At 44.3% G+C, this 13187-nt stretch overlaps 1 protein-coding gene across 8 annotated transcripts in view; it reads left to right on the plus strand.

Moving 5' to 3' along the window:
- The first annotated feature begins 7563 nt into the window (after positions 1 to 7563).
- ankhd1 (ankyrin repeat and KH domain containing 1) overlaps positions 7564 to 13187 on the plus strand; it is a 226674-nt gene continuing 221050 nt past the window's right edge. For all 8 annotated transcript variants that reach the window (XM_068043555.1, XM_068043558.1, XM_068043560.1 and 5 more), the window contains exon 1: positions 7564 to 7954. In XM_068043555.1, coding sequence (XP_067899656.1) covers positions 7769 to 7954 — 186 coding nt within the window. In that variant the 5' untranslated portion in view covers positions 7564 to 7768. The remainder of the gene's footprint in view (positions 7955 to 13187) is intronic.

Genomic DNA, 13187 nt, shown 5'->3' on the forward strand with positions numbered 1-13187 from the left:
GGTTACTGCAAATGAAGGAAAAATTCCTGGAACCTTTTCCTGCAACTGCTCTGTCTCTTTGACTTCACTTCATCTTTCCATGACTACTGGAGAAGCTTCGCTCCAGTCAAATCATTCCCCAGGAGTAGGTCAACTCCGTCTACAGGCAAACTATGGACAACTCCTACAGTTACTGTTCCAGACATTAGGTCACACTCTAGGTACACCCGATACCAAGGTACAGGCATTTACTCCCTGCCGATACCATTCACTAAAGGCTTGACATTCAGTGCACTTTCTAGTGGAAAAGTTATGCCTTTTCCCAGCAAAAGAGTTTGATTGGCTCCTGTATCCCTAAGTATAACTATAGGTTTACCTGCCTCACTTGAGGGATAAGGAGTTACTTTTCCTTTTGACAAGAATTCCCTATCACTCTCAGGTATCTTGTTCACGTCCCCTGCACTCACAGCAGTTTTTTTACTTGGCCTTACAGCTGCAGTCAGAGCTACAGCCTGATCTGTCATACTCTCGGTCAGGGCCCCTTTCTCTACATTGGCCTTGTGTACCCCAGTAAGCCCCATGGGTTTAACTCGCAACTTCCAACATTCTGCATGAATGTGTCCCACCTTGTGGCAATGGTAACACTTCGGCTTGCGGGCCTCAGCATCTTCCTTTCTGGCCTGAGGAGATCACGGGGCGTTCCCAGCTGCCCCTTCTTGTCCCCAGCTACTTGCCTTCCTTTCACTCTCCTACCTTCTATCCTTCTTGGATTTGTGGGGGTGACAAAGGGTTTGGGCTTATAAATTAGCTCGTAATCATCAGGGATTTCCGCTGCCTGTCTGGCTGTTGAAACCTTCTGGTTCTCTACATGGGTTCTTACTAATGGAGGGAGTGAATTTGTAAATTCTTCCAGGAGAATTAGTTTCCTAAGGTTCTCATACGTGGCCTCTACCTTTGGTGCCCGCATCCAATGATCAAAATTAATTTGCTTTACCCTCTCAAATTTGCCCAGACTGTCTCTGGAGGTTCCAAAATTTCTGCCTGTACGCTTCAGGGATCAACTCATAAGCAGCGAGAATAGCCTTTTTTGCCATCTCATAATCTGCAGAAACCTCCTCAGAAAGCATGGCATAAACTTCATGAGCAAAAAAATTAACAAAAAATGGAAACACTTTTGTAACACTTAAAACACATGGGATTAACACACCAATTTCAACAAAACACAATTGTGATCAGTTGGGAGGTGAAAAGTGGAAGCCACCCAGGCTACGTACCACCTGTCTGTAACACTTTTGAAATGCATGTAGAAAGTCTTACTATCTGTTTTTATATTCTAGCTAGCTTTCTCTCGTACTCTAATTTCTCCCTCTTTTTTTTAGTCATTCTTTGCTGATTCCTGGAATGATCCTGAGGCATATGATCTTGGGCGGCACAGTGGCGCAGTGGTTAGCACCGCAGCCTCACAACTCCAGCGACCCGGGTTCAATTCTGGGTACTGCCTGTGCGGAGTTTGCAAGTTCTCCCTGTGACTGTGTGTGATTTCGCTGGATACTCTGGTTTCCCCCCACAGCCAAAGACTTGCAGGTTGATAGGTAAATTGGCCATTATAAATTACTCCTAGTATAGGTAGGTGATAGGGGAATTGAGGGAAGGTGGGGATGTGGTAGGGAATATGGGATTAATATAGGATTAGTATAAATGGGTGGTTGATGGTCGGCACAGACTTGGTGGGCCAAAGGGCCTGTTTCAGTACTGTATCTCTGAATATAAGTTCAGTGCCACTGTGACCTTTAGTACCTCTAGCATTGGTTTTGTACCAAGTTTCCTGGGGCTCAGCTCGTGATGTATCATAGTGCATAGTTCAGAGACGGCCTGCTGGAGAAGCGGAGTCTTCGTTGGCAATGCCTGTCGGACATCTGTAGGTACTTAAGCCTCAACCAGTAGACCCTCTCTGGAGGGTATCGTCTTCTGCACTGAGGAGGTTGTTCTTTCCCTTTTGCACCCTTCTTCATCGTCTGGAGGCTGATGCTGACCCTCTTGTGGGCTCACAGGTCACTGCTGTGCTGCTGCCGGTGCCTGGATCTCCCTCCCACTCTACTGCACCTCCTCCTCAATAAGGTCCCCGAAGCCTGGTTGAATGAGGCCCATGATAAGTGGTCTCCCCCTAAGTGAAAGCTCCCCCCTTTCCCCCACTTGTCACCTCTGATGAGGTGGCATTAGCCGTTGCCCCCTTGGTATGGCTTCCCCACAGTGCTGGCACCTTGGCCCCCACTCAGTCAATTCCCAATGCCCTCCTTTCTTCACCCTGCTTGGCAATTGATGCTGCCTCTCCTGATGGCCTCCCTTTGTAGCCAGCAATGAGCTCTCGCCTCCATGTCACCTCCCTCAACCTAGCGAGTCTCTGAAGCCCTGTGATTCCCGAGCGGCGTTATTAAAATTTAAAACTGAGAGTAAAATCTCTTGTCAATAGGCCTCTTAACTACTTTAACTGCCTCTTTCCTTCTTTCGTGCAAACCCAAGCGCTACACAGTGCCACTATGTCCCTCTTGTGCTGGAGATAAAGATGCTTTGTTATGCTACTCTCTTACACTTAGATAGTGTAATTTGCTACACACAGTATTCTGTACAAGGCTATGTGTTTGTAACATGATCCACAGTCTAGTTATTTTTGCACCCATCATGAATCAACCATTTATGTTACTGCAACATGATGTGACAAACAGAGATATATCATATTGAACAACTTCCAGATGAACTACAAAACCTAAACAAAAGAGCCTTACATCCTTTCCATGACACTGCGTAGACTGGCTTTGGAACATAAAAGTATATAGAGAAATTACAACAGGGAAAGAAATTATTCGACCCGACCAGTCTCTGTTGATCCACCACATGAGCAATTAGTTCTAATCATATTTACCCACCCTGTTCCCATATTCCTTCACGCTTTTCATTCATCTATTAAATCTAATTTTGAATGGTGACAATTTCTGCCTCAACCACCAGCCCTGGAAGTGAATCATAGTGTCATTAGGTTTAGGTTAGCTATGGAAAAGGACAAGGACCAATCCAGAGTAAAAGTAATTAATTGGGGGAACACCAATTTCAGTAGGGTGAGAACTGATCTGGCCCAGGTAAATTGGAATCAAAGATTAGCAGGCAAAACTGTAACGGAACAATGCCTTTAAAGAGGAAGTGGTTTAGGTACAGTCGAGGTACATTCCCACAAGGGGGAAAGGTAGGACCACTAAAACCAGAGCTCCCTGGATGATGGAACAGATAGTGAGTAAGATGAAGCAGAAAAAGGGTGCGTACGACGGATGTCAGGATGATAATACAAGTGAGAACTAGGCTGAATATAGGAAGTTCAGAGGGGAAGTGAAAACAGAAATTAAAGAAGCAAAGAGAGAGTATGGGAAGAGACTGGCAGCTAACATAAAAGGGAATCTAAAAGTCTTCTATAGGCATATGAATAGCAAAAGGGTAGTAAAAGGAGGATGGGGCCGATTTGCAGCAAAAAGGGGATTTAAGCATGGAGGCAGAGGGCATCGCTGAGGTACTAAATGAGTACTTTGCATCTGTCTTTACCAAGGAAGAAGATGCTGCCAAAGTCATAGTGAAAGAGGTGGTAGTTGAGACACTGGATGGTCTATAAATTGATAAAGAAGAGGCTGGCTGTACTTAAAGTTGATAAGTCACCAGGACCGGATCAGATGCATCCAAGGATACTGAGAGAAGCAAGGGTGAAAATTGCGGAGGCGCTAGCCATAATTGTCCAATCCTCCTTAGATACAGGAGTGGTACCAGAGCACTGGAGAATTGCAAATGTTATACCCTTGTTCAAAAAGGGTATAAGAATAAGCCCAGAAACTACAGGCTAGTCAGTTTAACCCCAGTGGTGAGAAAACCTTTAGAAATGATAGCCTGGGATAAAACTAACAGTCACTTGGACAAATGTGGATTAATTAAGGAAAGCATGGATTTAACTAACCTGATTGCTTATTCTGCTGAGGTAACAGAGAGAGTTGTTATGGGTATTGCAGCTGACGTGGTGTGTGTGAACTTCCAAAAGGTGTTTGTTCAAGTGACACATAACAGGCTAGTCAGCAAAGTTAAAGCCCATGGAATAAAAGGGACATTGGCAGCATGGACACGAAGTTGGCTGCATGACAGAAAATAAGAGAGTAGTGGTGAAAGGTTGTTTTTCAGACTGGAAGAAGGTATATAGTGGGGTTCCCCAGGAGTCAGTATTAAGATCATTGCTTTTCTTGATCTATATTAATGACTTAGACTTGGGTGTGTAGGTTCAAAATTTGCAGATGACACAAAACTTAGAAGTATTGTGAACTGTGAGGATAATGATAGACTTCAAGCGGGCATAGACAAGCTGGTGGAATGGGCGGACAGGTGGCAGATGAAATTTAATGCAGACAAGTGTGAAGTAATACGTTTTGGTTGGAAGATTGAGGAGAGGCAATCTAAAATAAAGAATATGATTCTAAACAGTGTGCAGAAGCAGAGGGACTGGGCATATATATGCACAACTCATTGAAGATGGCAGGACAGGTTTAAAAAGTAGTTAATACGGGAATCTGAACTTTACAAATAGAGGCATGGAGTACAAAAGCAAGGATGTTATGGTGAATCTTTGTAAAATATTAGATCGGCCTCAACTGGAGTAATGTGTCCAATTCTGGGCACCACCCTTTAGGAAGGTGAAGGAATTAGAGACAGTGCAGAAAAGATTTACGAAAGTGATTCCAGGGTTGAGGGACACCAGTTGTGTAGATAGATTGGTGAAACTGGGGCTGTTCTCCTTAGAGAAGATTGAAAGGAGATTTGATTGAGGTGTTCAAAATCATGAGGGTTCTGGACTGAGTAGATAGGGAGAAACTGTTCCCATTGGCAGATGGGTCGAGAACTAGAGGACACTGATTTAAGGTGAATGGCAAAAGAACCAAAGGCGACATGAGGAAAAACCTTTTTACGCAGTGAGTGGTTGGGATCTGGAATGCACCGCCTGAGAATGTGGGGGAGGCAGTTTCAATTGCGGCTTTCAAAAGGGAATTGGATAATTATCCGAGTAGAAAAAAAAATTGCACGGCTATGGGGAAATGCCAGGGGAATGGGACTAGCTGAGTCGCTCCTGCAGAAAGCCAGCATGGCTAAGATGGGACGAATGGCCTGCTTCAATGTTATAACCGTTCTATGATTTCCATATCCTCATAACTCTTTGTGTAAACAAGTTTCTCTTACACTCTGTTCTAAACCTCTTTTATTTAATCTTGTATCTATCAACGTCTCATTCTTAAACCACATACTGGAAAGTCTACTTCTATATACCCTATGCAATCCTTTCATAATTTTGAGCACATCATATCGCCCTCTAATTTGTATTGCTCTAAGAAAAAAGACCCAGCTTTTCAAATCTTCCTCATATTATTTTCCTCCAATGAACAGCATCCTCCTGAATCCTTGCTGTATCCACTCTGAAGTTGCAGAATCTTTCCTACAACGTGGAGCCCAATGCTGCACACACAACTGTTACAGCTGATTCCATACAGGTTCATCATTACCTTTTAGCTTTTATATTCTGGATCTTGCAACAAAACCACGAATTCCATTAGCTATTTTTACTGTCTATCAAACAAAAGTGAAATTACATCCTACCATGGTATGCCCCTCCTTATTGCTGTAACACTCCGAGAACTCTCCATTCCTCCAATTCTGACCTCGTGCATCCCTACTTTCCTTTGCGCTTCATATCAATGCAGTGCCCTCAGCTGTCTCGGCCCAAAGCTCTGGAATTCTCTCCCTAAACTGCTAAACGGCCTACCTCTCTCTCCTTTTAAGACACTCCTTAAAACCTACCTCTTTGACCAAGCTTTTGGTTATCTATCCGACTATCTCCTTATGATAAATTATGATGAATTTTGTCTGATAAATCTCCTGTGCACCCTGAGAGATTTTATTTTGTAAAAACACCATAGTTGTAGCAAGTTGTCAGCTGCTGCCGTTAATGTCCTGTGGACCTATACCTTCAAATTATTCACTAAAAGCAAATTACAGCAGATGCTGGAAATCTTCAGCAGGTCTGACAGCATCTGTGGAGAAGAGTTAATGTTTCAGGTCTGTGACGTTTCATCAGAACTGGTTAGAAATGTTCACTGAAATGTTGGCATGGGAGCAGGGTGATGAATTAAAATGGCAAGCAACCAGAAGCTTGGGGTGATGCTTGCCAACATTTCTGTCCTGGGCCTGCTACAGTGTTCCAGTGAACCTCAACGCTAGCTCAAGAAACAGCACCTCATCTTCCAATTAGGCACTTCACAGCCTTCTGGACTCAACATTGAGTTCAACAATTTCAGAGCATGACTGCCTTTTAAAAATTTTTATTTCACTTTATTTTTCATCACAGACCTGTTTTAAACATATTTTTCAGGTTTTTGCTTTTGGACAGAGCTGTTCATTATTCTGCCATTAACACGCTCTCTGGATTAATGCTTTGTCTTCTAACACTCCCTCTGCCTTTGCTCCAGGAGATCTTTGTCAATTAATCTCTTGTACCCTCTGCCCTATCACACACCGTCCCTTTTGTTCTTCTTCCCCTGTCCACCTTTTCACTTGCTTAAAGCCTTTATCTAACCTTTGCCATTTCTAAAAGGTCAGAGACCTGAAACGTTAACTCTATTTCTCTCTTCACAGATGCTGCCAGACCTGCTGACTATTTCCAGCAGTTTCTGTTTTCATTCCCTCAAATTCTTCTGCTCTTCCACAGCACTGTGCTTGCTTCTATATGGACAAGCCAAAGGCCCTACCAACATGACTGCAGAGTTACTTTCATAATGTTTACAGCTGATAAAAGTACTTCTGTGCTGAATCTTTACAGATGTTTAAAAACTTAACTGACTTTAAATTATGGGCTGCTCATCTGTAAATCCATTTTAACAGAACTTATTACTGGCTCCATGTGACTGCTATATATCAAAAAAGACTGGATAGATAAATAAAGATGCCCTTCAGCCATAACTTCCTGTGGCGCATTTCGGAGTAGCTTTGAAGAATGTAAAATCACCTAGACCTGCCCCATGGGGCGGGATGTGCTATTGCGCAATCATGGAATAGTTTTTTAAAAAAATGAGCGTTGTTTCCTTCAACTCAACTTCTGTGTGGACACCACAACTGCTGCTTATTACAGTAATAGGTTCCCTGCAGACCAGAAATCACCTGTAATACTGAAAACTAATGAAAATTAAAATCCTAAAGCACAGACACATGATTTATGAGCTTGTATGAAGTGGACAGGTAAGGAACCAGCTGTGTAAATGAATCTTTGTCCCATACACAAGGCGTTCGCTACCCCCCACCCCACAAGATCCATTGACCATCCGGGTCTTTCTGTCGGAGACATTGCCGTCCAACCTAACCTGCTCCGAGCCCGCTAGTTGTTTGATTGGCAGCCGCATCAGCCAATCGACAGCCGGTTCTGGCGCCTTTACGCTACGTAACAGTACGTCAGTCGCGCCCTCTGGCCAGTCAGCATCGAGCTTTTGGGGAGGGGTGGGGCCGGATGTGCACCTATCAAGTTAGTCGGAGCAGGCGCACAGAAGTTAATGGTTCGGGTGGACTAATATTGGCGGGGCCTAGTCTGTCTGAGAGGCGCGGGGGCTTTCGCTGCTGGTCGCCGAAGTCAAACTTTACATCGGAAAGATTAAAACACGCCGAATTACGTACAGCTTTTAGTCAGACTCGGAGGCGCCCGACACGGTAAGGATAGAGCGTCAAGAATATGCAGAATGAAGTGATAGCGGAGAACCGAGCGCTGGACACGATGACAGACGGCTTTGAAGACGAAATAGATTCTGTGACCGCTGCCGTCAGCACTAAAGTTCGCATTTTAGAGCCGACCCCCGGGGATCGCCTGGATTTCAAACTGGCTGTGCTCTCTGGCAGCGAAGAGGATGAGGTTTCTGAGGTAAAGTGACCCTCACTTCACATCGCCACTCAGCCACTCTTTAGTCAATGATTTTAAGGTGTTATACGCGGCCCCCTCCCCTTCTCCTCTTCCCCCGCAATCTCCTCCCCTCCTTCGAATAGTAGGCCCGAGAGCTGTGTTTCGGTGGCGATGCGCACAGATCCGGGTCTAAAATTGTAATACGAAGCCGAGGCTCGGGCGGCGGAGCCGGGTGAAACGGTAGGCCGGGGATTGGGGGAGGGGGAGCGAAAAAGGAATTGAGGAGCCAATACGCATGTGCGGCGGCCACCCTGGGTCCTGGGAAGTGTAGTTTTTAAGGTCGACTTGGAGTTTGAAGGGAATCGAAGGAAAAGTGAGGCCCGGACTACAACTCCCAGCTAGCCCTGCGGCCGTCTCCTCGCTTCTTGGATTTTTTTGGAATCCAGAACTAGTTCTGGCCTGAATTGTCCTGAAGCCACTAACCCTTTTCGAAATGTGGATAATGTAGGTTGAACAATCTATACCAGACATTTCCCACAATTTGACTGCATCGAATAAGATGTAATCAGCTAACACAATATGTTAGCCTCGTAATTTTTCAGTCCATTTTCTGTAAATGTGTTTCGCTTACAAACTACAAACGAAGTTGGAAGGTACCATATTATTTTTCCAATTTACGCCAGGAAGCGTCAAACATAAGGGAAATGAGCATAGTAGGCCTCTAGTTCTTGAATGCTGTGTCCGTTGGCACAAATCTAGTCTTTTGGGCCTTGTCACATGATGTAAGCTCCGAGAGAGAATATGGTTCTGCTTTATATCTTAATTACAGTTCCAGATTGATTTTGATGCATTACCAGATGAGCCTGACATGCCTGGTTTCACTACATTGGGAAGAGATGGTATTTGATGTGTTGATGGGTGACAAGCAGAACGAGTAGATTTTTCATTTGGGGGAAGGGGGAAATGTCAGTTCTATTTTACAGGTTTCTCAACTTTTTTTGTTTAAGGCGGGGGAAATTTAACAGTATTTAAGATCTTGCCGCAAGTATGACATCTTAAGACGGTATAGTCCTTTTAGTCTGTGCAAGCACACATTTTTTTCATCTATGAAACTGAATCTAAATTTACAGAATGGGTGCACAAAAATTACAGCAGGGACACATGTCAAAGTTGTCCTTAACATTAGAAAGAATTGCTGGAGTTGAAGTTTTTATGATTGACCGATTCCAGTATTGTTATAACCTAAAGGAATGCAAAAGTTAAAAGTAAGTTAGGGAGTTACATGCTCAGAAGGAAGAATCTTAGTTTAAAATACATAGATACAAAATTGAGATCATTGGCCTCATCTTATTTATATTCTTGACTGAATTGTGCTGAAACTGGGTTGTAGGAAAGAGGGGATTATGAAATTGATTATTCTAGATAGACATCAAATTGTACATAGCAATTGGATAACTAAAAGGTAAGTTATGTAGAAAATGATCTGTCACCAGAAATTATGCAATTTTGGCAAAATTTTGCCACCTGAACATTTTGATTATTCTATATCAACCAAATAAGCATGATTATCATGACAGGGTATTTGTGTGGATCAGGTAATTGAGATATTTTTGGGAGGTTTTCAATGAATGGTTTTCACCTTTTGAAGATACCAGTGAGTTGGATTTCCTTGGGGGCTGGTAGCTCTCTTTTTCCTGTCCAAATGGCCATTCCTTATTTGAGAGCTTCAGACAATGAATATTGACATATTGACAGAGCTATGCCCTGTCACACCAAGACATCATTCCTCCCATAGCCTCATTCTCAGTGCCAAAATAGTTCTGGAACTGTTGCTCAGTTCAATCACTCTCTCACTTTCACCTCTGATTTTTCTGTCCCAAGTAAAACCTTCACACACTCTCACTGTAGCTGTTATTTATGGTATTGCCCTATCTTCACTCAAGTCTAAGGAATGCAGACAAGTGTACCTGCTAAACAGCTGGTTTAGCCATCATCAGATGTGGCTGTACCACATCAAATGCAGTCAGGTCTCGCTTTCCTCAGCCAAAATCGATCAACCCCTCTGTCCTGCCCCCTCATCCTGCAACAATGTGCGTGAAGCTAATAGACTTTGCCACTAAAATTGAGACCATTTGTTCTGCTGTCTCTTTTGCTTGCCCCCCCCCCCCTTCCCCCTCATCAAGCCAAATCATCCTGACTTTTCCTACCCTAGCTCTGAATTTGCATCTTTCATTAATTTTCCTCGTTCAAGGATCACTTTCGCCATGAGACCTGTCTTCTCCTTTGATCCCTTCCCACTGAACTGCAGACCACACAATTTCCTTTCCTGGCCCCATGTTCCATGCTCATTGTTGTTAATTGTTTCTCTCTCCTCATATTGTCTGCCCTTTTTTCAAAGTGGCCTTCATATTCTCCTTTTTAAAAAAAATCCTTGACCTTTCTGCCCTTGCAAACTACTCCCTCTCCAACCTCTCTCTTTTCTCAAGTGCTCGAATGCATTGTGGCATCCTAAATTCGTGACCGTCTTACCTACATCTCTATCTTTGAATCTCTACGATCTCCGATCAGGTATCTATCCCTGTACAGCATTTAATCCGCTCTAACCAAAGTAAAAATGACACATCACGGTTGCATAGAATATTATCCTGGTTCAACCTGTCTGCGGTCTTTGGCATGGATGACCATGCTACCCTCCTCCAACAGCTCCCCTCCCTCGTCCAACTTGTGGAACTATGTCAACTGGCTCCAGTCATCTATCCAGTCGTGGCTAGAGCATCTCTAGAAGTGACTTCCAACACTTGCACCGTTGCCTCTGAACTCCTCAATGGTTTATCCTTGGCCCCTCCTCTTCCTTATTTATATTCTGCTCCTTGGTGACCATTTGAAGAGAGAGGGTCAGCTCCCACATATGCTGACCATACCCAGGACCTGATGCCATCACCTCTTTCAACCCTTCCACTGTTCCTTTGTTGTAAGAATTGTCCAACATCCAGTTTTGATTAGCAGCAGTTTCCTTCAGTTAAACGTTGGGAAGACCAAAGCTATTATCTTTGTCTCCTGCCACAACTCTGTACCCTTGCTACTGATTGTGTCCCCCTGTCTCCCTGACCAGGATGTTGGCAAACTTGGAGTCCTATTTGACCCTGAGCTGGGTTTCCAACCCATAATTCTGTCCATTTCCACCTTCATGACATGTCCGCCTCTGTCCTGTCATAGTCCTCTGCTGCTGAAGCCCTCACCCATGCCTTTGTCACCTCTGGACTTTTTAAAAATTCTTTCATGGGATTTCGGCGTCGCTGGCCAGCCCAGCATTTATTGCCCATCCCTAATTTCCCTTGACAAGGTGGTGGTGAGCTGCAGTCCATTTGGGGTAAGCATACCCACAGTGCTGTTAGGAAGGGCGTTCCAGGATTTTGACCCAGCGACAGTGAAGGAACAGCGATATAATTCCGTCAGGATGGTGTGTGCCTTGGAGGGGAACTTGCAGGTGGTGGTGTTCCAATGTATTTGCTGCCCTTGTCCTTCTAGTTGGTAGAGGTCGTGGGTTTGGAAGACGCTGTCTAAGGAGCCTTGGTGCATTGCTGCAGTGCATCTTGTAGGTGGTACACACTGCTGCCACTGTGCGTCGGTGGTGGAGGGAGTGAATGTTTGTAGATAGGGTGCCAATCAAGTGGGCTGCTTTGTCCTGGATGGTGTTGAGCTTCTTGAGTGTTGTTGGAGCTGCACCCATCCAGGCAAGTGGAGAGTATTCCATCACACTCCTGACTTGTGCCTTGTAGGTGGTGGACAGGCTTTGGGGAGTCAGGAGGTGAGTTACTCGCCTCAGGATTCCTCGCCTTTGACCTGCTCTTGTAGCCACGGTATTTATATGGCTACTCCAGTTCAGTTTCTGGTCAATGGTAGTCCCTAGGATGTTGATAGTGGAGGATTCAGCGATGGTAATGCCATTGAATGTCAAGGGGAGATGGTTAGATTCTCTCTTGTTGAAGATGGTCGTTGCCTGGCACTTGTGTGGCGCAAATGTTATTTGCCACTGATCAGCCCAAGCCTGGATATTGTCCAGGTCTTGCTGCATTTCTACACTGACTGCTTCAGTATCTGAGGAGTCACGAATGGTGCTGAACATTGTGCAATCATCAGTGAACATCCCCACTTCTGACCTTATTGAAGGAAGGTCATTGATGAAGCAGCTGAAGATGGTTGGGCCTAGGACACTACTCTGAGGAACTCCTGCAGTGATGTCCTGTAGCTCAGATGATTATTCCAATGCAGTGCTGGCTATCCTCTCAACGTCCATGCTCATTAATTTCAGCTTGTTGTTGTCTATATTCTATTCAAAACCAAGCACCACTCTCCCTCCTTCACCTCTTTCCTTGCTGATCTGTGTTAGCTTCCAGTCTACAATATCTTAAAATATAAAACTTTTCATCCTCGTGTCTAAGTCCCTTCATGGCCTGCAGCCCCTGGATTTGCAGTCCCCATAGAACTCTCGCTTCCTCTACCTCTGGCGTCTAATGCATTCTCCACCCCTCCCCCCCCCAACCCTCCGTCCTTTTTCTCTAATCTTGTTGGCCGTGCCTACAGTTATCTAGGCCCCATGTGCTGAAATTACCTCCATAAACAGCTGCACATCTTTCTCCTCGAAGAACTACCTCTTTGACGAAGCCTTTGACCAGCTCTCCTAATATCTCCTTTTGCTCAGTGTTTATTTTTCTCTGTTTACTTTTTTTTGTGCAACATGAATACAAGTTGTTTGCAAAGGTGCACTTTCTGGCAGATGAACAGGATAGCAGAAATATTTACCAATTGAATAATATCTACAAACCGTCTAGACTGAATAAATCTGGAACCAACTGGGCTTTCATCTTGGTATCGATGGCCCATTAAGCCAATTAAGGAGCTTAGTTGGAGCAATCATTTTTTGTATGGCTGTCTGAAAATCTCCATTTCAGCCAGTTTTGGGGATTTAGGTTTGCTGGGGTGATGCCAGTCAGAATTCTAGCACACTTGCAGATGAATGTTCCATTGTCAGTCGTATGAAGAATACTCTCGGTCTTTAAAATATTTGGGGTGGTGTTGATAGGACGAGTCTTTAAGTGACTGGCAAGGGAATTTCCATTCCGTGGAATCAACAATCCTATACTTGATCTTTCAGCTGGACCAGTACCTGAAGATGGTTAGAATAATACAGGACTTCAATGTAAAACCAGACTAGTGGAGGATTTTCAAGAGTTTTTGCTACTCTGCAGGCATT

The sequence above is a fragment of the Heterodontus francisci genome, chromosome 12 (assembly GCF_036365525.1).
Source record: "Heterodontus francisci isolate sHetFra1 chromosome 12, sHetFra1.hap1, whole genome shotgun sequence".
NCBI lineage: Eukaryota > Metazoa > Chordata > Chondrichthyes > Heterodontiformes > Heterodontidae > Heterodontus > Heterodontus francisci.